Genomic DNA, 26,368 nt, shown 5'->3' with positions numbered 1-26,368 from the left:
CGCTCTAGTGACATCGTGGGTGTACCAGTCGGTTTATGTGTTCCCTCCTCTGCCTCTCATACCCAAGGTACTGAGGATAATAAGAAAGAGGAGTAAGAACTATACTCATTGTTCCGGATTGGCCAAGAACTTCAAGAACTGATCTCAGAGGACCCATGGCCTCTGCCGCTCAGACAGGACCTGCTGCAGCAGGGGCCCTGTCTGTTCCAAGACTTACCGCGGCTGCGTTTGACGGCATGGCGGTTGAACGCCGGATCCTAAAGGAAAAGGGCATTCCGGAGGAAGTCATCCCTACGCTGATTAAAGCTAGGAAAGAAGTGACCGCAAACCATTATCACCGCATATGGCGAAAATATGTTGCGTGGTGTGAGGCCAGGAAGGCCCCAACGGAGGAATTTCAGCTGGGCCGTTTTCTGCACTTCCTACAGTCAGGGGTGACTATGGGCCTAAAATTGGGTTCCATTAAGGTCCAGATTTCGGCTCTGTCGATTTTCTTCCAGAAAGAACTGGCTTCACTGCCTGAAGTTCAGACATTTGTTAAGGGAGTGCTGCATATTCAGCCCCCTTTTGTGCCTCCAGTGGCACCTTGGGATCTCAACGTGGTGTTGGATTTCCTAAAGTCGCATTGGTTTGAGCCACTTAAAACCGTGGATTTGAAATATCTCACGTGGAAAGTGGTCATGCTGTTGGCCTTGGCTTCGGCCAGGCGTGTGTCAGAATTGGCGGCTTTGTCATGTAAAATTATTTAAATATCCATCTATCCTTCTATTGGACATCCACACCTCCTGATGAAACCGCCGTTTGTTTGGGGCGGAGAAACGCGTTGAGGGTTGCGGGCACTGCTTGTCCACCGAAGGAGTCTCCATTTATCCTCCAACACTCTGTTTAACCTTGAGGTCTCTCCCCTGCTGGCGCCTGATGAGACGGTACATCTATACGCTCCACCGCTGTGCTTGAGAAGCCCCGTCAGCAGACTGACTGCTGAGCACTCGCGGAGTTTCCTCCTGACATACTAAGGAGGCATACTTCTAGCCGCCTGTAGTCTATGCTGCAAATTGCCATCGACGGGAATCAGCGGAGACCAGCTACTACGGGTGAGATCAGTGCCTCGTAAAACGAGGAACCTTGCAACAAATACAAAGTACAGGTTGAGTATCCCATATCCAAATATTCCGAAATACGGAATATTCCAAAATACGGACTTTTTTGAGTGAGAGTGAGATAGTGAAACCTTTGTTTTTTGATGGCTCAATGTACACAAACTTTGTTTAATACACAAAGTTATTAATAATATTGTATTAAATGACATTCAGGCTGTGTATATAAGGTGTATATGAAACATAAATGAATTGTGTGAATGTAGACACACTTTGTTTAATGCACAAAGTTATAAAAAATATTGGCTAAAATTACTTTCAGGCTGTGTGTATAAGGTGTATATGTAACATAAATGCATTCTGTGCTTAGACTTAGGTCCCCTCACCATGATATCTCATTATGGTATCTAATTATTCCAAAATACGGAAAAATCCGATATCCAAAATACCTCTGGTCCCAAGCATTTTGGATAAGGGATACTCAACCTGTATAATTTTTATAAAAAAACTGGGACGTTTTTTCCATTCCACACATAACTATACCAAATTGGAGGACTTCCTGATTCCAATATGTTCAATCTTGGACTGCAGTACTGCTTTTAAAAAAAAGAGCTAATCAGCTGAATATATACATATTTTGCATATCTAATTACTATTGTGGTTTCATGTTACCTTGTAGTTACTAGGTAAATTGTTTATATTGTGGTAATTAATATCTAAAAAATCAATAAAAAATACTTATTTTATGAATATATTATTAGCGCTCCTTAGTGTTTCTATTGAAACTCAACCCATTTTCTTTAGTGTACAAGGCATCCAGTTGCCACGTAGGAGCTGCTCTTTAAATAAAATCAAAACAAAATAATTGGTACTTTTTATGTATATACAATACTGTATTAGCGCCCGATTAAGCAAAGTTTGTATGCATTACATGTTGTCATGTAAAAGCCCTTATCTGATTCTCCATATGGATAGGGCAGAATTGAGGACTCGTCCCCAGTTTCTCCCTAAGGTGGTGTCAGCTTTTCATTTGAACCAACCTATTGTAGTGCCTGCGGCTACTAAAGACTTGGTGGATTCCAAGTTGTTGGACGTAGTCAGGGCCCTGAAAATTTATGTTTCCAGGACAGCTAGTGTCAGGAAAACTGACTCGCTATTTCTCTATCGTCCTAAGTGGATGCTGGGGTTCCTGAAAGGACCATGGGGAATAGCGGCTCCGCAGGAGACAGGGCACAAAAAAGTAAAGCTTTACTAGGTCAGGTGGTGTGCACTGGCTCCTCCCCCTATGACCCTCCTCCAGACTCCAGTTAGATTTTGTGCCCGAACGAGAAGGGTGCAATCTAGGTGGCTCTCCTAAAGAGCTGCTTAGAGAAAGTTTAGTTTAGGTTTTTTTCTTTACAGTGAGTCCTGCTGGCAACAGGATCACTGCAACGTGGGACTTAGGGGGAAAGTAGTAAACTCACCTGCATGCAGAGTGGATTTGCTGCTTGGCTACTGGACACCATTAGCTCCAGAGGGATCGAACACAGGCCCAGCCGTGGAGTCCGGTCCCGGAGCCGCGCCGCCGACCCCCTTGCAGATGCTGAAGCGTGAAGAGGTCCGGAAACCGGCGGCTGAAGACTCCTCAGTCTTCATAAGGTAGCGCACAGCACTGCAGCTGTGCGCCATTTTCCTCTCAGCACACTTCACTGGGCAGTCACTGAGGGTGCAGAGCGCTGGGGGGGGGCGCTCTGAGAGGCAAATATAAACCTTATACAAGGCTAAAAATACCTCACATATAGCCCATAGGGGCTATATGGAGATATTTAACCCCTGCCTGACTGGAAAAATAGCGGGAGAAGAACCCGCCGAAAAAGGGGCGGGGCCTATCTCCTCAGCACACGGCGCCATTTTCTGTCACAGCTCCGCTGGTCAGAACGGCTCCCAGGTCTCTCCCCTGCACTGCACTACAGAAACAGGGTAAAACAGAGAGGGGGGGCACATTAATGGCTATATATATATATATATTAAAGCAGCTATAAGGGAGCACTTAATATAAGGATATCCCTTGTATATATAGCGCTTTGTGGTGTGTGCTGGCAGACTCTCCCTCTGTCTCCCCAAAAGGGCTAGTGGGTCCTGTCTTCATTAGAGCATTCCCTGTGCGTTTGCGGTGTGTGTCGGTACGTGGTGTCGACATGTATGAGGACGATATTGGTGTGGAGGCGGAGCAATTGCCAAATATGCAGATGTCACCCCCCAGGGGGTCGACACCAGAATGGATGCCTTTATTTGTGGAATTACGTGATGGTTTATCTTCCCTTAAACAGTCAGTTGAGGACATGAGGCGGCCGGACAATCAATTAATGCCTGTCCAGGCGCCTCAAACACCGTCAGGGGCTGTAAAACGCCCTTTGCCTCAGTCGGTCGACACAGACCCAGACACGGGCACTGATTCCAGTGACGACGGTAGAAATTCAAACGTATTTTCCAGTAGGGCCACACGTTATATGATTTTGGCAATGAAGGAGACGTTACATTTAGCTGATACTACAGATACCGTAAAACAGGGTATTATGTATGGTGTGAAAAAACTACAAACAGTTTTTCCTGAATCAGAAGAATTAAATGACGTGTGTGATGAAGCGTGGGTTGCTCCTGATAAAAAGTTGATAATTTCAAAAAAGTTATTGGCATTATACCCTTTCCCGCCAGAGGTTAGGGCGCGCTGGGAAACACCCCCTAAGGTGGACAAGGCGCTCACACGCTTATCCAAACAAGTGGCGTTACCCTCTCCTGAGACGGCCGCACTTAAGGATCCATCAGATAGAAAGATGGAAGTTATTCAAAAGAATATATACACACATGCAGGTGTTATACTACGACCAGCTATAGCAACTGCCTGGATGTGCAGTGCTGGAGTAGTTTGGTCAGAATCCCTGATTGAAAATATTGATACCCTAGATAGGGACAATGTTTTACTGTCGTTAGAACAAATAAAGGATGCATTTATCTATATGCGTGATGCACAGAGGGATATTTGCACACTGGCATCTCGGGTGAGTGCTATGTCCATTTCAGCCAGAAGAGCCTTATGGACACGACAGTGGACAGGCGATGCGGATTCAAAACGTCACATGGAGGTTTTGCCGTATAAAGGGGAGGAGTTATTTGGAGTTGGTCTATCAGACTTGGTGGCCACGGCTACTGCCGGGAAATCCACTTTTTTACCTCAAGTCACTCCCCAACAGAGAAAGGCACCGACCTTTCAACCGCAGCCTTTTCGCTCCTACAAAAATAAGAGAGCAAAGGGCTTGTCGTACCTGCCACGAGGCAGAGGAAGAGGGAAGAGACACCAACAGGCAGCTCCTTCCCAGGAACAGAAGCCCTCCCCGGCTCCTGCAAAAACCTCAGCATGACGCTGGGGCCTCTCAAGCGGATTCGGGGACAGTGGGGGGCCGTCTCAAAAATTACAGCGCGCAGTGGGCTCACTCGCAGGTAGACCCCTGGATCCTGCAGATAATATCTCAGGGGTACAGGTTGGAATTAGAGACGGATCCTCCTCATCGTTTCCTGAAGTCTGCCTTACCAACCGTCTCTTCCGAAAGGGAGAGGGTGTTGGAAGCCATTCACAAGCTGTACGCTCAGCAGGTGATAGTCAAAGTACCCCTATTACAACAAGGAAAGGGGTATTATTCCACTCTATTTGTGGTACCGAAGCCGGATGGCTCGGTAAGGCCTATTCTAAATCTGAAGTCCTTGAACCTCTACATAAAAAAGTTCAAGTTCAAGATGGAGTCACTCAGAGCAGTGATAGCGAACCTGGAAGAAGGGGACTTTATGGTATCCTTGGACATCAAGGATGCGTATCTACACGTTCCGATTTACCCCGCACACCAGGGGTACCTCAGGTTCATTGTTCAAAACTGTCACTATCAGTTTCAGACGCTGCCGTTCGGATTGTCCACGGCGCCTCGGGTCTTTACCAAGGTAATGGCCGAGATGATGATTCTTCTTCGAAGAAAAGGCGTATTAGTTATCCCATACTTGGACGATCTCCTAATAAGGGCAAGGTCCAGAGAACAGCTGGAGACAGCTTTAGCACTATCTCAAGAGGTGCTAAGACAACACGGGTGGATTCTGAATATTCCAAAATCCCATTTAATCCCGACAACTCGTCTGCTGTTCCTAGGAATGATTCTGGACACGGTTCAGAAAAAGGTTTTCCTTCCAGAGGAAAAAGCCAAGGAGTTATCCGATCTGGTCAGGAACCTCCTAAAACCAGGAAAAGTGTCAGTACATCAATGCACAAGAGTCCTGGGAAAAATGGTGGCTTCTTACGAAGCAATTCCATTCGGCAGATTCCATGCAAAATAACCCTGTCACCAAAGACAAGGGTGTCACTTCTGTGGTGGTTGCAGAAGGCTCACCTATTAGAAGGCCGCAGATTCGGCATTCAGGATTGGATCCTGGTGACCACGGACGCCAGCCTGAGAGGCTGGGGAGCAGTCACACAAGGAAGAAACTTCCAGGGAGTATGGACGAGTCTGGAAAAGTCTCTTCACATAAACATTCTGGAACTAAGAGCAATCTACAATGCTCTAAGCCAGGCGGAACTTCTCCTGCAAGGAAAGCCGGTGTTGATTCAGTCGGACAACATCACGGCGGTCGCCCATGTAAACAGGCAGGGCGGCACAAGAAGCAGGAGTGCAATGGCAGAAGCTGCCAAGATTCTTCGCTGGGCGGAGAATCACGTGATAGCACTGTCAGCAGTGTTCATCCCGGGCGTGGACAACTGGGAAGCAGACTTCCTCAGCAGACACGATCTTCATCCGGGAGAGTGGGGTCTACATCCAGAAGTCTTCAACATGTTAATAGACCGTTGGGAAAGACCAATTGTAGACATGATGGCGTCTCGCCTCAACAAGAAACTGGACAAATATTGCGCCAGGTCAAGAGATCCACAGGCAATAGCTGTGGACGCACTGGTAACTCCTTGGGTGTACCAGTCAGTGTATGTGTTTCCTCCTCTGCCGCTCATACCAAAGGTATTGAAGATCATACGGCAAAGAAGAGTAAGAACAATACTAGTGGTTCCGGATTGGCCGAGAAGGACTTGGTATCCGGAACTTCAAGAGATGCTCACGGACGAACCGTGGCCTCTACCTCTGAGAAGGGACCTGCTACAGCAGGGTCCCTGTCTTTTTCAAGACTTACCGCGGCTGCGTTTGACGGCATGGCGGTTGAACGCCAGATCCTAAAAGGGAAAGGCATTCCAGAAGAAGTCATTCCTACCTTGATTAAGGCACGGAAGGAAGTCACCGTGAAACATTATCACCGCATTTGGCGAAAATATGTAGCGTGGTGCGAGGATCGGAGGGTTCCGACGGAGGAATTCCAACTGGGTCGTTTCCTACATTTCCTGCAATCAGGATTATCTATGGGTCTCAAATTGGGATCCATTAAGGTTCAAATTTCGGCCCTGTCAATATTCTTCCAAAAAGAATTGGCCTCTGTCCCTGAGGTCCAGACTTTTGTCAAGGGAGTACTGCATATACAGCCTCCTGTGGTGCCTCCGGTGGCACCGTGGGATCTAAATGTAGTTTTAGATTTCCTCAAATCCCATTGGTTTGAACCATTGAAAAAGGTGGATTTGAAATATCTCACATTGAAAGTGACTATGTTACTAGCCCTGGCCTCTGCCAGGAGAGTATCTGAATTGGCGGCTTTATCTTATAAAAGTCCTTATCTAATCTTCCATTCGGATAGGGCAGAACTGCGGACTCGTCCGCATTTTCTCCCTAAAGTGGTATCAGCATTTCATCTGAACCAACCTATTGTGGTGCCTGCGGCCACTAGCGACTTGGAGGACTCCAAGTTGTTGGACGTTGTCAGAGCCTTAAAAATATACATTGCAAGGACGGCTGGAGTCAGAAAATCTGACTCGCTGTTTATATTGTATGCACCCAACAAGTTGGGCGCACCTGCTTCTAAGCAGTCGATTGCTCGTTGGATTTGTAACACAATTCAACTTGCACATTCTGTGGCAGGCCTGCCACAGCCTAAAACTGTAAAAGCCCACTCCACAAGGAAGGTGGGCTCATCTTGGGCGGCTGCCCGAGGGGTCTCGGCATTACAACTCTGCCGAGCAGCTACGTGGTCGGGGGAGAACACGTTTGTAAAATTTTACAAATTTGATACCCTGGCAAAGGAGGACCTGGAGTTCTCTCATTCGGTGCTGCAGAGTCATCCGCACTCTCCCGCCCGTTTGGGAGCTTTGGTATAATCCCCATGGTCCTTTCAGGAACCCCAGCATCCACTTAGGACGATAGAGAAAATAAGAATTTACTTACCGATAATTCTATTTCTCGGAGTCCGTAGTGGATGCTGGGCGCCCATCCCAAGTGCGGATTATCTGCAATACTTGTACATAGTTATTGTTAACTAATTCGGGTTATTGTTAAGGAGCCATCTTTAAGAGGCCCTTTCTGTTGTCATACTGTTAACTGGGTTTAGATCACAAGTTGTACGGTGTGATTGGTGTGGCTGGTATGAGTCTTACCCGGGATTCAAAATGCCTCCCTTATTGTGTATGCTCGTCCGGGCACAGTACCTAACTGGAGTCTGGAGGAGGGTCATAGGGGGAGGAGCCAGTGCACACCACCTGACCTAGTAAAGCTTTACTTTTTTGTGCCCTGTCTCCTGCGGAGCCGCTATTCCCCATGGTCCTTTCAGGAACCCCAGCATCCACTACGGACTCCGAGAAATAGAATTATCGGTAAGTAAATTCTTATTTTCTCTATCGTCCTAAGTGGATGCTGGGGTTCCTGAAAGGACCATGGGGAATAGCGGCTCCGCAGGAGACAGGGCACAAAAAAGTAAAGCTTTTACCAGATCAGGTGGTGTGCACTGGCTCCTCCCCCTATGACCCTCCTCCAGACTCCAGTTAGATTTTGTGCCCGAACGAGAAGGGTGCAATCTAGGTGGCTCTCCTAAAGAGCTGCTTAGAGAAAGTTTAGCTTAGGTTTTTTACTTTACAGTGAGTCCTGCTGGCAACAGGATCACTGCAACGAGGGACTTAGGGGAGAAGTAGTGAACTCACCTGCGTGCAGAGTGGATTTGCTGCTTGGCTACTGGACACTAGCTCCAGAGGGACGATCACAGGTACAGCCTGGATGGTCACCGGAGCCGCGCCGCCGGCCCCCTTGCAGACGCTGAAGAGAGAAGAGGTCCAAAATCGGCGGCTGAAGACTCCTGAGTCTTCATAAAGGTAGCGCACAGCACTGCAGCTGTGCGCCATTTTCCTCTCAGCACACTTCACACAACAGTCACTGAGGGTGCAGAGCGCTGGGGGGGGCGCTCTGAGAGGCAAATAAAAACCTTATTAGAGGCAAAAAATACCTCACATATAGCCCACAGAGGCTATATGGAGATATTTAACCCCTGCCTAACTTCAAAAATAGCGGGAGACGAGCCCGCCGTAAAAGGGGCGGGGCCTATCTCCTCAGCACACAGCGCCATTTTCTCTCACAGAAAAGCTGGAGAGAAGGCTCCCAGGCTCTCCCCTGCACTGCACTACAGAAACAGGGTTAAAACAGAGAGGGGGGGCACTGATTTTGGCGATATTGTATATATATAAAAGATGCTATAAGGGAGAAACACTTATATAAGGTTGTCCCTATATAATTATAGCGTTTTTGGTGTGTGCTGGCAGACTCTCCCTCTGTCTCCCCAAAGGGCTAGTGGGTCCTGTCCTCTGTCAGAGCATTCCCGGTGTGTGTGCTGTGTGTCGGTACGTGTGTGTCGACATGTATGAGGACGATGTTGGTGAGGAGGCGGAGAAATTGCCTGTAATGGTGATGTCACTCTCTAGGGAGTCGACACCGGAATGGATGGCTTATTTAGAGAATTACGTGAGAATGTCAACACGCTGCAAGGTCGGTTGACGACATGAGACGGCCGACAATCTATTAGGACCGGTCCAGGCGTCTCAGAAACACCGTCAGGGGTTTTAAAAACGCCCATTTACCTCAGTCGGTCGACACAGACACAGACACGGACACTGAATACAGTGTCGACGGTGAATAAACAAACGTATTTCTCATTAGGGCCACACGTTAAGGGCAATGAAGGAGGTGTTACGTGTTTCTGATACTACAAGTACCACAAGAAAGGGTATTATGTGGGAGTGGAAAAAACTACCTGTAGTTTTTCCTGAATCAGATAAAATAAAATGAAGTGTGTGATGATGCGTAGGGTTACCCCGATAGCAAATATTGGCGTTATACCCTTTCCCGCCAGAAATTAGGGTACGTTGGGAAACACCCCTTAGGGTGATAAGGCGCTCACACGCTTATCAAGTGGCGTTACCGTCTCCAGATACGGCCGCCCTCAAGGAGCCAGCTGATAGGAAGCTGAAAAAATATCCTAAAAAGTATATACACACATACGGTGGTTATACTGCGACCAGCGATCGCCATCAGCCTGGAGATGCAGTGCTGGGTTGGCTTGGTCGGATTCCCTGACTGAAAATATTTTATTCATGTAGAGCATTTAATAGGATGCATTCTATATATATGTATGTGAGATGCACAGAGGGATATTTGCTCTCTGGCATCAAGATAAGTGCGTTGTCCATATCTCCCAGAAGATGTCAGGGACACGACAGTGGTCAGGTGATACAGATCCCATACGGCAGATGGAAGTATTGCTGTATAAAGGGAAGGAGTTATTTGGGGGTCGGTCCATCGGACCTGGGGACCACAGCAACAGCTGGGAAAACCTTTTTTACCCCAAGTTACATCTCAGCTAAAAAAGACACCGTCTTTTCAGCCTCAATCTTTCCTTTCCCATGAGGGCATGCAGGCAAAAGGCCAGTCATATCTGCCCAGACATAGAGGTAAGGGAAGTAGACTGCAGCAGGCAGCCCTTTCCCAGGAAAAGAAGCCCTCCACCGCGTCTGCCAAGTCCTCAGCATGACGCTGGGGCCGTGCAAGCGGACTCAAGGTGGGGGGGTAGTCTCAAGAGTCTCAGGGCGCAGTGGGATCACTCGCAAGTTGACCCCTAGATCGTACGAGTATTATCCCAGGGGTAAAGATTGGAGAGTCGAGACATCTTCTCCTCGCAGGTTCCTGAAGTCTGCTTTACCAACGGCTCCCTCCGACAGGGAGGCAGCATTGGAAACAATTCACAAGCTGTATATCCAGCAGGTGATAATAAAAGTACCCCTCCTACGACAAGGAAAAGGGTATTATTTTTCCACACTATATTGTGGTACTGAAGCCAGACGGCTTGGTGACACATAGTCTAAATCTAAAATGTTTTGAACACTTACATAAAAGGTTCAAATCGAGATAAAGTCACTCAGAGCAGTGATAGCGAACCGGAAAAAAGGGGACTATAAGGTGTCCCTGGACATCAAGGATTACCTCCATGTCCAAATTTTGTCCTTCTCATCAAGGGTACCTCTGGTTCGTGGTACAGAACTGTCAATATCAGTTTCAGACGATGCCGTTTGAATTATCCACGGCACCCCGGGCCTTTTTACCAAGGTAATGGCCGAAAAGATGTTTCTTCAAAGAAAAAAGGCATCTAAATTATCCCTTACTTGCACGACCTAAAAAGGGCAAGTTCCAGAGAACAGTTGGAGGTCGGAAGAGCACTATCTAAAGTAGTTCTTCGACGGCACGACTGGATTCTAAATATTCCAAGAATCGCAGCTGTTTTCCGACGATACGTCTGCTGTTCCTAGGGATGATTCTGGACACGGTTCAGAAAAAGGTTTTTCTTCCCGAGGAAAAAGCCAAGGAGTTATCCGACCTGTCAGGAACCTCCTAAAACCAGGAAAGGTGTCTGTACATCAATGCACAAGAGTCCTGGGAAAAATGGTGGCTTTTTACGAAGCAATTCCATTCGGCAGATTCCATGCAAGAATTTTCCAAAGGGATCTGTTGGACAAATGGTCAGGGTCGCATCCTCAGATGCACCTGCGAATAACCCGGTCGCCAAGGACAAGGGTATATCTTCTGTGGTGGTTGCAAAAGGCTCATCTATTGGAGGGCCGCAGATTCGGCATACAGGATTTGATCCTGGTGACCACGGACGCCAGCCTGAGAGGTTGGGGAGCAGTCACACAAGGAAGAAACTTCCAGGGGGTATGGACGAACCTGGAAAAGTCTCTTCACATAAACATTCTGGTACTAAGAGCAATCTAAAATGCTCTAAGCCAGGCGGAACCACTCCTGCAAGGAAAACCGGTGTTGATTCAGTCGGACAACATCACGGCGGTCGCCCATGTAAACAGACAGGGCGGCACAAGAAGCAGGAGTGCAATGGCAGAAGCTGCCAAGATTCTTCGCTGGGCGGAGAATCACGTAATAGCACTGTCAGCAGTGTTCTTCCCGGGCGTGGACAACTGGGAAGCAGACTTCCTCAGCAGACACGATATTCACCCGGGAGAGGGGGGTCTTCATCCAGAAGTCTTCCACATGCTAATAAACTGTTGGGAAAGACCAATGGTAGACATGATGGCGTCTCGCCTCAACAAGAAACTGGACAAGTATTGCGCCAGGTCAAGAGATCCACAGGCAATAGCTGTGGACGCACTGGTAACACCTTGGGTGTACAAATCAGTATATGTGTTTCCTCCTCTGCCTCTCATACCAAAGGTATTGAAGATTATACGGTGAGGAGGAGTAAGAACAATACTAGTGGCTCCGGATGGCCAAGAAGGACTTGGTACCCGGAACTTCAAGAGTTGGTCACGGACGACCCGTGCCCTCTACTTCTGAGAAGGAACCTGCTACAACAGGGTCCCTGTCTCTTTCAAGACTTACCGCGGCTGCGTTTGACGGCATGGCGGTTGAACGCCAGATCCTAAAAGGGAAAGGCATTCCAGAAGAAGTCATTCCTACCTTGATTAAGGCAAGGAAGGAAGTCACCGCGAAACATTATCACCGCATTTGGCGAAAATATGTCGCGTGGTGCGAGGATCGGAGTGTTCCGACGGAGGAATTTCAACTGGGTCGTTTCCTACATTTCCTACAATCAGGATTGTCTATGGGTCTCAAATTGAGATCTATTAAGGTTCAAATTTCGGCCCTGTCAATATTCTTCCAAAAAGAATTGGCCTCAGTTCCTGAGGTACAGACTTTTGTTAAAGGAGTACTGCATATACAGCCTCCTGTGGTGCCTCCGGTGGCACCGTGGGATCTAAATGTAGTTTTAGATTTCCTCAAATCCCATTGGTTTGAACCATTGAAAAAGGTGGATTTTAAATATCTCACATGGAAAGTGACTATGTTACTGGCCCTGGCTTCCGCCAGGAGAGTATCTGAATTGGCGGCTTTATCTTATAAAAGCCCTTATCTAATCTTCCATTCGGATAGGGCAGAACTGAGGACTCGTCCGCATTTTCTCCCTAAGGTGGTATCAGCGTTTCACCTGAACCAACCTATTGTGGTGCCTGCGGCCACTGGCGACTTGGAGGACTCCAAGTTGTTGGACGTTGTCAGAGCCTTAAAAATATACATTTCAAGGACGGCTGAAGTCAGAAAATCTGACTCGCTGTTGATACTATATGCACCCAACAAGTTGGGTGCCCCTGCTTCTAAGCAGACGATTGCTCGTTGGATTTGTAACACAATTCAACTTGCTCATTCTGTGGCAGGCCTGCCACAGCCTAAATCTGTTAAGGCCCATTCCACAAGGAAGGTGGGCTCATCTTGGGCGGCTGCCCGAGGGGTCTCGGCATTACAATTCTGTCGAGCAGCTACGTGGTCGGGGGAAAACACGTTTGTAAAATTCTACAAATTTGATACCCTGGCAAAAGAGGACTTGGAATTCTCTCATTCGGTGCTGCAGAGTCATCCGCACTCTCCCGCCCGTTTGGGAGCTTTGGTATAATCCCCATGGTCCTTTCAGGAACCCCAGCATCCACTTAGGACGATAGAGAAAATAAGAATTTACTTACCGATAATTCTATTTCTCGGAGTCCGTAGTGGATGCTGGGCGCCCATCCCAAGTGCGGATTATCTGCAATACTGTACATAGTTATTGTTAACAAATTCGGGTTATATTGTTAAGGAGCCATCTTTAAGAGGCTTTTTCTGTTATCATACTGTTAACTGGGTTTAGATCACAAGTTGTACGGTGTGATTGGTGTGGCTGGTATGAGTCTTACCCGGGATTCAAATTGCCTCCCTTATTGTGTACGCTCGTCCGGGCACAGTACCTAACTGGAGTCTGGAGGAGGGTCATAGGGGGAGGAGCCAGTGCACACCACCTGATCTGGTAAAAGCTTTACTTTTTTGTGCCCTGTCTCCTGCGGAGCCGCTATTCCCCATGGTCCTTTCAGGAACCCCAGCATCCACTACGGACTCCGAGAAATAGAATTATCGGTAAGTAAATTCTTATTTTATCCTGTATGCACCCAACAAGCTGGGTGCTCCTGCTTCAAAGCAGACCATTGCTCGCTGGATCTGTAGTACGATTCAGCTTGCACATTCTGCGGCTGGACTGCCGCATCCTAGATCAGTGAAAGTTCATTCCACGAGGAAGGTGGGCTCTTCTTGGGCGGCTGCCCGAGGGGTCTCGGCTTTACAACTTTGCCGAGCAGCTACTTGGTCGGGGTCAAACACATTTGCAAAATTCTACAAGTTTGATACCCTGGCTGAGGAGGACCTAGAGTTTGCTCATTCGGTGCTGCAGAGTCATCCGCACTCTCCCGCCCGTTTGGGAGCTTTGGTATAATCCCCATGGTCCTTACGGAGTCCCAGCATCCACTTAGGACGTGAGAGAAAATAAGATTTTACTCACCGGTAAATCTATTTCTCTGACGTCCTAGTGGATGCTGGGGACTCCGAAAGGACCATGGGGAATAGCGGCTCCGCAGGAGACTGGGCACAAAAGTAAAAGCTTTAGGACTACCTGGTGTGCACTGGCTCCTCCCCCTATGACCCTCCTCCAAGCCTCAGTTAGATTTTTGTGCCCGAACGAGAAGGGTAAAAGTTTAAAGTAGGTTTTTTATTTTCAGTGAGACCTGCTGGCAACAGGCTCACTGCACCGAGGGACTAAGGGGAGAAGAAGCGAACTCACCTGCGTGCAGAGTGGATTGGGCTTCTTAGGCTACTGGACATTAGCTCCAGAGGGACGATCACAGGCCCAGCCATGGATGGGTCCCAGAGCCGCGCCGCCGGCCCCCTTACAGAGCCAGAAGACTGAAGAGGTCCGGAAAATCGGCGGCAGAAGACGTCCTGTCTTCAATAAGGTAGCGCACAGCACCGCAGCTGTGCGCCATTGCTCTCAGCACACTTCACACTCCGGTCACTGAGGGTGCAGGGCGCTGGGGGGGGGGCGCCCTGAGACGCAATAAAAACACCTTTTTTGGCAAAAAATAATTGGCAGGGGTTAAATGCATCCATATAGCCCAGGAGCTATATGTGATATATAGCTCCTGGGCTATATGGATGCATTTAACCCCTGCCAATTTTTCCATAAAAAAGCGGGAGAAAGGCCGCCGAGAAGGGGGCGGAGCCTATCTCCTCAGCACACTGGCGCCATTTTTTCCTCACAGCTCCGTTGGAGGAAGGCTCCCTGACTCTCCCCTGCAGTCCTGAACTACAGAAACAGGGTAAAACAAGGGAGGGGGGGCACTAATTTGGCAGATAAATATATACAGCAGCTATATCAGGGAAAAACACTTATATAAGGTTATCCCTATATATATATATATATATATATATAGCGCTCTGGTGTGTGCTGGCAAACTCTCCCTCTGTCTCCCCAAAGGGCTAGTGGGGTCCTGTCCTCTGTCAGAGCATTCCCTGTGTGTGTCGGTACGTTGTGTCGACATGTATGAGGAGGAAAGTGGTGTGGAGGCGGAGCAATTGCCTGTGTTAGTCATGTCACCCCCTAGGGAGTCGACACCTGACTGGATGGTCTTATGGAAAGAATTACGTGATAGTGTCAGCACTTTACAAAAGACTGTTGACGACATGAGACAGCCGGCAAATCAGTTAATACCTGTACAGGCGTCTCAAACACCGTCAGGGGCTCTAAAACGCCCGTTACCTCAGGTCGATACAGACACTGACACGGACACTGACTCCAGTGTCGACGGTGAGGAAACAAACGTATTTTCCAGTAGGGCCACACGTTACATGATCACGGCAATGAAGGAGGTTTTGAACATTTCTGATACTACAAGTACCACAAAAAAAGGGTATTATGTGGGGTGTGAAAAAACTACCCGTAGTTTTTCCTGAATCAGATGAATTAAATGAGGTGTGTGATGAAGCGTGGGTTTCCCCCGATAAAAAACTGCTAATTTCTAAAAAATTATTGGCATTATACCTTTTCCCGCCAGAGGTTAGGGCACGTTGGGAAACACCCCCTAGGGTAGATAAGGCGCTCACACGCTTATCAAAACAAGTGGCGTTACCGTCTCCTGATACGGCCTCCCTCAAGGAACCAGCTGTGATAGGAAGCTGGAAAATATCCTAAAAAGTATATACACACATACTGGTATTATACTGCGACCAGCAATCGCCTCAGCCTGGATGTGCAGTGCTGGGGTGGCTTGGTCGGATTCCCTGACTGAAAATATTGATACCCTGGACAGGGACAATATATTATTGACTATAGAGCATTTAAAGGATGCATTTCTATATATGCGAGATGCACAGAGGGATATTTGCACTCTGACATCAAGAGTAAGTGCGATGTCCATTTCTGCCAGAAGAGGGTTATGGACGCGACAGTGGTCAGGTGATGCGGATTCCAAACGGCATATGGAAGTATTGCCGTATAAAGGGGAGGAGTTATTTGGGGTCGGTCTATCGGACCTGGTGGCCACGGCAACGGCTGGGAAATCCACCTTTTTTACCCCAGGTCACCTCTCAGCAGAAAAAGATACCGTCTTTTCAGGCTCAGTCCTTTCGTCCCCATAAGGGCAAGCGGGCAAAAGGCCACTCATATCTGCCCCGGGGCAGAGAAAGGGGAAAAAGACTGCAGCAGACAGCCTCTTCCCACGAACAGAAGCCCTCCCCCGCTTCTGCCAAGTCCTCAGCATGACGCTGGGGCCTTACAAGCGGACTCAGGCACGGTGGGGGCCCGTCTCAAGAATTTCAGCGCGCAGTGGGCTCACTCGCAAGTGGACCCCTGGATCCTGCAGGTAGTATCTCAGGGGTACAAATTGGAATTCGAGACGTCTCCCCCTCGCCGGTTCCTGAAGTCTGCTTTACCAACGTCTCCCTCCGACAGGGAGGCGGTATTGGAAGCCATTCACAAGCTGTATTCCCAGCAGGTGATAATCAAGGTACCCCTCCTACAACAGGGAAAGGGGTATTATTCCACGCTGTTTGTGGTACCGAAGCCGGACGGCTCGGTGAGACCCATTTTAAATCTGAAATCCTTGAACACTTACATAAAAAGGTTCAAGTTCAAGATGGAGTCACTCAGAGCAGTGATAGCGAACCTGGAAGAAGGGGACTATATGGTGTCTCTGGACATCAAGGATGCTTACCTCCATGTCCCAATTTGCCCTTCTCACCAAGGGTACCTCAGGTTTGTGGTACAGAACTGTCACTATCAGTTTCAGACGCTGCCGTTTGGATTGTCCACGGCACCCCGGGTCTTTACCAAGGTAATGGCCGAAATGATGATTCTTCTTCGAAGAAAAGGCGTCTTCCCTTACTTGGACGATCTCCTGATAAGGGCAAGGTCCAGAGAACAGTTAGAGGTCGGAGTAGCACTATCTCAAGTAGTACTACGACAGCACGGATGGATTCTAAATATTCCAAAATCGCAGCTGATTCCGACGACACGTCTGCTGTTCCTAGGGATGATTCTGGACACAGTACAGAAAAAGGTGTTTCTCCCGGAGGAGAAAGCCAGGGAGTTATCCGACCTAGTCAGGAACCTCCTAAGACCAGGCCAAGTGTCAGTGCATCAATGCACAAGGGTCCTGGGAAAGATGGTGGCTTCTTACGAAGCGATTCCATTCGGCAGATTCCACGCAAGAACTTTTCAGTGGGATCTGCTGGACAAATGGTCCGGATCGCATCTTCAAATGCATTAGCGGATAACCCTGTCTCCAAGGACAAGGGTGTCTCTCCTGTGGTGGTTACAGAGTGCTCATCTCCTAGAGGGCCGCAGATTCGGCATTCAGGATTGGGTCCTGGTGACCACGGATGCCAGCCTGAGAGGCTGGGGAGCAGTCACACAGGGAAAAAATTTCCAGGGCTTGTGGTCAAGCATGGAAACGTCACTTCACATAAATATCCTGGAACTAAGGGCCATTTACAATGCCCTAAGTCAGGCAAGGCCTCTGCTTCAGGGTCAGCCGGTGTTGATCCAGTCGGACAACATCACGGCAGTCACCCACGTAAACAGACAGGGCGGCACAAGAAGCAGGAGGGCAATGACGGAAGTTGCAAGGATTCTTCGCTGGGCGGAAAATCATGTGATAGCACTGTCAGCAGTGTTCATTCCGGGAGTGGACAACTGGGAAGCAGACTTCCTCAGCAGACACGATCTTCACCCGGGGGAGTGGGGACTTCACCCAGAAGTCTTCCACATGATTGTGAACTGTTGGGAAAAACCAAAGGTGGACATGATGGCGTCCCGCCTCAACAAAAAACTGGACAGATATTGCGCCAGGTCAAGGGACCCTCAGGCAATAGCTGTGGACGCTCTGGTAACACCGTGGGTGTACCAGTCAGTATATGTGTTCCCTCCTCTGCCTCTCATACCCAAGGTACTGAGAATCATAAGAAGGAGAGGTGTAAAGACTATACTCGTGGCTCCGGATTGGCCAAGAAGGACTTGGTACCCGGAAATTCAAGAGATGCTCACGGAAGACCCGTGGCCTCTACCTCTAAGAAAGGACCTGCTCCAGCAGGGACCATGTCTGTTCCAAGACTTACCGCGGCTGCGTTTGACGGCATGGCGGTTGAGCGCCGGATCCTGAAGGAAAAGGCATTCCGGATGAAGTTATCCCTACCCTGATCAAAGCCAGGAAGGATGTAACTGTGCAACATTATCACCGTATTTGGCGTAAATATGTTGCGTGGTGCGAGGCCAGGAAGGCCCCTACGGAGGAATTTCAACTGGGTCGTTTCCTGCATTTCCTGCAAACAGGACTGTCTATGGGCCTCAAATTAGGGTCCATTAAGGTTCAAATTTCGGCCCTGTCAATATTCTTCCAAAAAGAACTAGCTTCAGTTCCTGACGTTCAGACGTTTGTCAAGGGGGTACTGCATATACAGCCTCCTTTTGTGCCTCCAGTGGCACCTTGGGATCTCAATGTAGTTTTGGGATTCCTAAAATCACATTGGTTTGAACCACTCACCACTGTGGACTTAAAATATCTCACATGGAAAGTGGTAATGCTGTTAGCCCTGGCTTCAGCCAGGCGTGTATCAGAATTGGCGGCTTTATCCTATAAAAGCCCTTACCTAATTTTTCATACGGACAGGGCAGAATTGAGGACTCGTCCTCAATTTCTCCCTAAGGTGGTTTCAGCATTTCACTTAAACCAGCCTATTGTGGTGCCTGCGGCTACTAGGGACTTGGAGGATTCCAAGTTGCTGGACGTAGTCAGGGCCCTGAAAATATATGTTTCCAGGACGGCTGGAGTCAGAAAATCTGACTCGCTGTTTATCCTGTATGCACCCAACAAGCTGGGTGCCCCTGCTTCTAAGCAGACGATTGCTCGTTGGATTTGTAGTACAATTCAGCTTGCACATTCTGTGGCAGGCCTGCCACAGCCAAAATCTGTAAAAGCCCATTCCACACGGAAAGTGGGCTCATCTTGGGCGGCTGCCCGAGGGGTCTCGGCTTTACAACTTTGCCGAGCAGCTACTTGGTCAGGGGCAAATACGTTTGCAAAATTCTACAAATTTGATACCCTGGCTGAGGAGGACCTGGAGTTCTCTCATTCGGTGCTGCAGAGTCATCCGCACTCTCCCGCCCGTTTGGGAGCTTTGGTATAATCCCCATGGTCCTTTCGGAGTCCCCAGCATCCACTAGGACGTCAGAGAAAATAAGAATTTACTTACCGATAATTCTATTTCTCATAGTCCGTAGTGGATGCTGGGCGCCCATCCCAAGTGCGGATTGTCTGCAATACTTGTACATAGTTATTGTTACAAAAATCGGGTTATTATTGTTGTGAGCCATCTTTTCAGAGGCTCCTCTGTTATCATGCTGTTAACTGGGTTCAGATCACAAGTTGTACGGTGTGATTGGTGTGGCTGGTATGAGTCTTACCCGGGATTCAAAATCCTTCCTTATTGTGTACGCTCGTCCGGGCACAGTATCCTAACTGAGGCTTGGAGGAGGGTCATAGGGGGAGGAGCCAGTGCACACCAGGTAGTCCTAAAGCTTTTACTTTTGTGCCCAGTCTCCTGCGGAGCCGCTATTCCCCATGGTCCTTTCGGAGTCCCCAGCATCCACTACGGACTATGAGAAATAGAATTATCGGTAAGTAAATTCTTATTTTCTCGTAGTCCGTAGTGGATGCTGGGCGCCCATCCCAAGTGCGGATTGTCTGCAATACTTGTATATAGTTATTGTTTAACTAAAGGGTTATTGCTGAGCCATCTGTTGAGAGGCTCAGTTATATTTCTTACTGTTAACTGGGTATAGTATCACGAGTTATACGGTGTGATTGGTGTGGCTGGTATGAGTCTTACCCGGGATTCAAAATCCTTCCTTATTGTGTCAGCTCTTCCGGGCACAGTATCCTAACTGAGGTCTGGAGGAGGGTCATAGTGGGAGGAGCCAGTGCACACCAGGTAGTCCTAAAGCTTTCTTTAGTTGTGCCCAGTCTCCTGCGGAGCCGCTATTCCCCATGGTCCTTACGGAGTCCCAGCATCCACTACGGACTACGAGAAATAGATTTACCGGTGAGTAAAATCTTATTTTTATTTATATTTTTATATATATATATATATAATTGTCCCAAATATGCAGCGGCACTCAGAGACTCATAGTAGGTAAAAAAACGTGCAAAATTTATTCCATGTTACAAATTATTCATGGCCTGGGACAATTTGGGACAATTGGATATCGATCTTTCGCAGAAGGCACCTGAGCAAAGTATTTATGAGAGGTGAGTGCCGGTCCTATATGATATTTATATATATATATATATATATATATATATATATATATATATATATATATTTGTTTTAATAAATTGTGCAGTTTTTTAACACTGTCCATCTTTAGACATTTTCTACCTTTTGCTGCAAGCACTGGTACACTTTGCTTTTAAATTTAACGCAAGCCATGCAAACGATCAGAAAGTGATTTGCTATGTGAAAACAAAATAATATTTGCATTGTAAATATAGTAGCTCTCTGTCACACAGGCACATAAAACAACTTCTATCCTCTCCAGGCATGAAAGATGGACAGAAAATTGTGTTGCATGGTGAAGGTGACCAGGAACCAGACTTAGAGCCAGGAGATGTGGTCATTGTGCTGGATCAGAGAGAACATGAAGTGTTTCAAAGGCAAGATGACAACTTGATTATGAAGATGCAGATTCCATTAGTAGAGGCTTTGGGGTACATTTACTAACATTCGTAATTTCCGAAAATAGGTCAAAGTTCAATCACGAATGACATCGACAGTGTAAAACTGCAACTTTTTGAATTTATTACGATGGATTTACTAAGCTGTCGTATTCGGGTTTTTCTTTTCTTCCGATGTCGATGTCATTCGTTTTTTTTTACCTAATTTTACGGCAGTGATTAGCAAAACACTGCCGTTTTTTTTAACAATCAATCTCGGCCGGATCTGTGTGATCCGTGCTGGGGTTCTTTTTTTTTTTTTTTTTTAATTAAACAATGTAAAATCCCAAAAAAAAATGCGTGGGGTCCCCCCTCCTAAGCATAACCAGCCTCGGGCTCTTTGAGCCGATCCTGGTTGCAGAAATATGGTAAAAAAAATGACAGGGGTTCCCCCATATTTAAGCAACCAGCATCGGGCTCTGCGCCTGGTCCTGGTCCCAAAAATACGGGGGACAAAAAGAGTAGGGGTCCCCCGTATTTTTAAAACCAGCACCGGGCTCCACTAGCTGGACAGATAATGCCACAGCCGGGGGTCACTTTTATACAGCGCCCTGCGGCCGTGGCATCAAAAATCCAACTAGTCACCCCTGGCCGGGGTACCCTGGGGGAGTGGGAACCCCTTCAATCAAGGGGTCCCCCCCCCCCAGCCACCCAAGGGCCAGGGGTGAAGCCCGAGGCTGTCCCCCCCCATCCAATGGGCTGCGGATGGGAGGGCTGATAGCCTTTGTTGTAAAATAAAAGATATTGTTTTTAGTAGCAGTACTACAAGTCCCAGCAAGCCTCCCCCGCATGCTGGTACTTGGAGAACCACAAGTACCAGCATGCGGCGGAAAAACGGGCCCGCTGGTACCTGTAGTACTACCACTAAAAAAATACCCAAAAAAACACAAGACACACACACCGTGAAAGTATAATTTTATTACATACATACACACATACATACATACATACATACTTACCTTATGTTCCCACGCAGGTCGGTCCTCTTCTCCAGTAGAATCCAAGGGGTACCTGTTGAAGAAATTCTACTCACCAGATCCAGTGGTCCAGGCTCCTCGGCAAATCCAGGGTTAATCCACGTACTTGAATAAAACAAAAAAACGGTTGCCCGACCACGAACTGAAAGGTGACCCATGTTTGCACATGGGTCACCTTCCCACGAATGCCAGAAACCCACTTTGCCTTCTGGCTAAGTGGGTTTCTTCAGCCAATCAGGGAGTGCCACGTTGTAGCACTCTCCTGATCAGCTGTGTGCTCCTGTCTTCACTGACAGGCAGCACGCGGCAGTGTTACAATGTAGCGCCTATGCGCTACATTGTAACCAATGATGGGAACTTTCTGCTCAGCGGTGACGTCACTTTAGGTCAACCGCAGGGCACAAAGTTCACATCATTGGTTACAATGTAGCGCATAGGCGCTACATTGTAACACTGCCGTGTGCCGCCTGTCAGTGAGGACAGGAGCACACAGCTGATCAGTAGAGTGCTACAACGTGGCACTCCCTGATTGGCTGAAGAAACCCACTTAGCCAGAAGGCAAAGTGGGTTTCTGGCATTCGTGGGAAGGTGACCCATGTGCAAACATGGGTCACCTTTCAGTTCGTGGTCGGGCAACCGTTTTTTTGTTTTATTCAAGTACGTGGATTAACCCTGGATTTGCCGAGGAGCCTGGACCACTGGATCTGGTGAGTAGAATTTCTTCAACAGGTACCCCTTGGATTCTACTGGAGAAGAGGACCGACCTGCGTGGGAACATAAGGTAAGTATGTATGTATGTATGTGTGTATGTATGTAATAAAATTATACTTTCACGGTGTGTGTGTCTTGTGTTTTTTTGGGTATTTTTTTAGTGGTAGTACTACAGGTACCAGCGGGCCCGTTTTTCCGCCGCATGCTGGTACTTGTGGTTCTCCAAGTACCAGCATGCGGGGGAGGCTTGCTGGGACTTGTAGTACTGCTACTAAAAACAATATCTTTTATTTTACAACAAAGGCTATCAGCCCTCCCATCCGCAGCCCATTGGATGGGGGGGGACAGCCTCGGGCTTCACCCCTGGCCCTTGGGTGGCTGGGGGGGGGGGACCCCTTGATTGAAGGGGTTCCCACTCCCCCAGGGTACCCCGGCCAGGGGTGACTAGTTGGATTTTTGATGCCACGGCCGCAGGGCGCTGTATAAAAGTGACCCCCGGCTGTGGCATTATCTGTCCAGCTAGTGGAGCCCGGTGCTGGTTTTAAAAATATGGGGGACCCCTACTCTTTTTGTCCCCCGTATTTTTGGGACCAGGACCAGGCGCAGAGCCCGATGCTGGTTGCTTAAATATGGGGGAACCCCTGTCATTTTTTTCACCATATTTCTGCAACCAGGATCGGCTCAAAGAGCCCGAGGCTGGTTATGCTTAGGAGGGGGGACCCCACGCAATTTTTTTTGAAAAAATAAGCACTTTCCCACCCCTTCCCACTGATATACATGCACGGATCTCATGGATCCGTGCATGCCTATCCAATCACGAATAAAAAAAAAAGGTCTGTTTTTTTTTAGCACTTTTTTACGAGTTGTAATTTTTCACGGCAGTGTTTGTTCTTTTTTGGCTTTGCACTTCTTAGTAAATGACCGAGATTCATACTTAAACAGCCGCGTTTTGACCGATGGTGTATTCATTCGTAATTTTTTACCTGAACTTGCAAAAAATTACGAATGCCCTCATCACTGCCGTGATTAGTGTTTAGTAAATGACCGAGATTAACCGAGATGACACTTTGAAGAAAAAACGGCATCTCGGTCAAAATCGGGAGCTTAGTAAATATACCCCTTTGTGTGGGTTCAAGAGGACCATAAATACTTTGGATGGTAGAATTCTTCTAATAACATCGCTTCCAGGTAAGTAACTATGACTCCAATGTATTAAGCCTTAAAACGTGATAAAGTGGAGTTGGATAAAGAGCGATAAATGACCAGCCAATCAGCTCCTAACTGTAATTTTTCAAACACAGCCTGTGACATAATGGGAAGCTGATTGGCTGGTCATGTATTATGAAAGGTGTTTATCTTTGCATTAAGGGTAGGCAGATAACTAGTCAAAAATGCATAGATGACTAGTGAAAAAGCATGGCATAATGTATAAAGCTACACATGAATATAGGCCTATTTACTTTTTATATGCTTCTGTCATACTGTTTTACAAAGTTTGCAATTTGCTCATTCTAGGTGAGGTGATAAAGCATGGTCATCTGAAAAGCATTCAGAATGAAGGAATGCCCTTACAAAGAGACCCCTCTGAGAAAGGTCTTCTGATCATTCAGTTTCTGGTAAGACTCCGGTTTCTGCCTTACATTTATAAATAGATCTGGTTGCCTGAGTACAGCAGGCTTTTACACTTGGCATGGTGGCCACACAAGAATATCCTCAAATTGGTCCCTCGTAATAACAATTTACCTCTGATCCTGAAGCGGTCACAAAAAACGTACTTTTAACTTGATATGTTCGGCTCCAGTTTTTTCCCAACTTCATCAGCTTCATTTATGAACAGCTTTTGGGTATTCTCTTACAGTAACTAATTTAGCCTCTCTAAATACTCTTGATCTATGATTATTGCTCATTCATGTGAATATATTAGGGTGGTTCAGTGGCATCATTACAGGGGTGCGAGCTGAATCCAGCTGTCACCCGCTGAGGGGTGATGCCAAAATGCCAGCTCCTCCTCAGTGACCTAGGCTTCACTGTAACATTACATGCAGCACTCTGCCCCTATCACAGTGTAGGAGTCTGGAGTGATGAAAGCGGGAGTCGGGCCATAAGGCCATGCCCTTCCCATGAGGCCACACCACCTTTTTTTTTTCTCCCCTATTTTTTTTTTTTTTTGTGGCACCGAAGGGACATTCATGGGGTATTTTGCCCGCAGCGGGTGTCACCAAGCAAATTGATGAACCTGGGTGGTGTGGGTTTTGTTTCCCCATCAATTTGACTGTGTTAAATTTTCTTTCAGGTTGATTTCCCTAATGACCATTGGCTTGCACCAAACCAGATGAAGCTTTTGGAGACTTTGCTTCCACCCAGAGAAGAAATAATGGTCACTGATGACATGGATATGGTAGATCTTGTTGAATTTGACCCTAGAGAGCAAAGCAGACATTACAGAGGGGAAGCATATGTTGATGATGAAGACAGGCCAAGAGGAGGGGTTCAGTGCCAAACCTCTTGACCTACTACAGAGCTTGACTGTATATATGGCTTTTGGACTTGGCCCTCCCCACTTGCTGCCCCATAGAGGTGTGGTTTTTTTTGCCTCCTACAAATATCTGTCTAGCAGCCTAAACGGCTAAAATACACTTCACTGTAACTTTGGACTCCTTGACTTGGACTTGCCTGCTATTCTTGCACATATTTGTTATTTCTCTAACGTCCTAGTGGATGCTGGGAACTCCGTAAGGACCATGGGGAATAGCGGGCTCCGAAGGAGGCTGGGCACTCTAGAAAGATCTTAGACTACCTGGTGTGCACTGGCTCCTCCCACTATGACCCTCCTCCAAGCCTCAGTTAGATTTCGTGCCCGGCCGAGGTTGGATGCACACTAGGGGCTCTCCTGAGCTCTTAGAAAGTTATAGTCTTAGAATTTGTTCTTTTCAGTGAGACCTGCTGGCAACAGGCTCACTGCAGCGAGGGACTAAGGGGAGAAGAAGCGAACTCGCCTGCTTGCAGCCGGATTGGGCTTCTTAGGCTACTGGACACCATTAGCTCCAGAGGGATCGACCGCAGGCCCAGCCTTGATGTTCGGTCCCGGAGCCGCGCCGCCGTCCCCCTTACAGAGCCAGAAGCAAGAATATGGTCCGGAAAATCGGCGGCATGAAGACTCAGTCTTCACCAAGGTAGCGCACAGCACTGCAGCTGTGCGCCATTGCTCCTCATACACACTTCACACTCCGGTCACTGAGGGTGCAGAGCGCTGGGGGGGGGCGCTCTGAGGCAGCAATAAAAACACCTTGGCTGGCAAAAATACCTCAATATATAGCCCCAGGGGCTATATATGAGGTAAATACCCCTGCCAGAAGTCCATAAAAAACGGGAGAATAGGCCGCGAAAAAGGGGCGGAGCCTATCTCCTCAGCACACTGGCGCCATTTTCCCTCACAGCTCCGTTGGAGGGAAGCTCCCTGGCTCTCCCCTGCAGTCTACAAGGGTTAAAAAAAGAGAGAGGGGGCACTAAATTTAGGCGCAGTATACATTATATATATATATAGATATAAAGCTATAGGGGACATAACTCAGTTAGTCCCTGCAGTATATAGCGCTCTGGTGTGTGCTGGCATACTCTCACTCTGTCCCCCCAAAGGGCTTTTGTGGGTCCTGTCCTCGTTTAGAGCATTCCCTGTGTGTCTGCGGTGTGTCGGTACGGCTGTGTCGACATGTTGAATGAGGAGGCTTATATGGTGACGGAACAGAGGCCGATATATGTGATGGCGCCCCCTGTGGGGCCGACACCAGAGTGGATAGAGAGGTAAAAGGTATTAACCGACAGTGTCAACTCCTTACATAAAAGGGTGGATGACGTAACAGCTGTGGGACAGCCGGCTTCGCAGCCCGCGCCTGCCCAGGCGTCTCAAAGGCCATCAGGGGCTCAAAAACGCCCGCTCTCTCAGATGGCAGACACAGATGTCGACACGGAGTCTGACTCCAGTGTCGACAAGGTGGAGACATATACACAATCCAATCCGTGACTTG

At 47.9% G+C, this 26,368-nt stretch overlaps 1 protein-coding gene across 1 annotated transcript in view; it reads left to right on the top strand.

The window, feature by feature from the left end:
* The window catches only part of LOC134890788 (dnaJ homolog subfamily A member 4-like), a 43,791-nt gene extending 18,794 nt beyond the window's left edge, over nucleotides 1-24,997 (top strand). The window contains exons 6-9 of the mRNA XM_063913484.1: nucleotides 20,481-20,649; nucleotides 23,452-23,531; nucleotides 23,859-23,959; nucleotides 24,637-24,997. Coding sequence (XP_063769554.1) covers nucleotides 20,481-20,649; nucleotides 23,452-23,531; nucleotides 23,859-23,959; nucleotides 24,637-24,852 — 566 coding nt within the window. The 3' untranslated portion in view covers nucleotides 24,853-24,997. The remainder of the gene's footprint in view (nucleotides 1-20,480; nucleotides 20,650-23,451; nucleotides 23,532-23,858; nucleotides 23,960-24,636) is intronic.
* The last annotated feature ends 1,371 nt before the right edge of the window (nucleotides 24,998-26,368 follow it).

Source organism: Pseudophryne corroboree, chromosome 1 (genome assembly GCF_028390025.1).
Source record: "Pseudophryne corroboree isolate aPseCor3 chromosome 1, aPseCor3.hap2, whole genome shotgun sequence".
Taxonomy (NCBI): domain Eukaryota; kingdom Metazoa; phylum Chordata; class Amphibia; order Anura; family Myobatrachidae; genus Pseudophryne; species Pseudophryne corroboree.
Note: the sequence above shows the minus strand (reverse complement) of the source record. Positions and strands in the feature narration are given on the sequence as shown.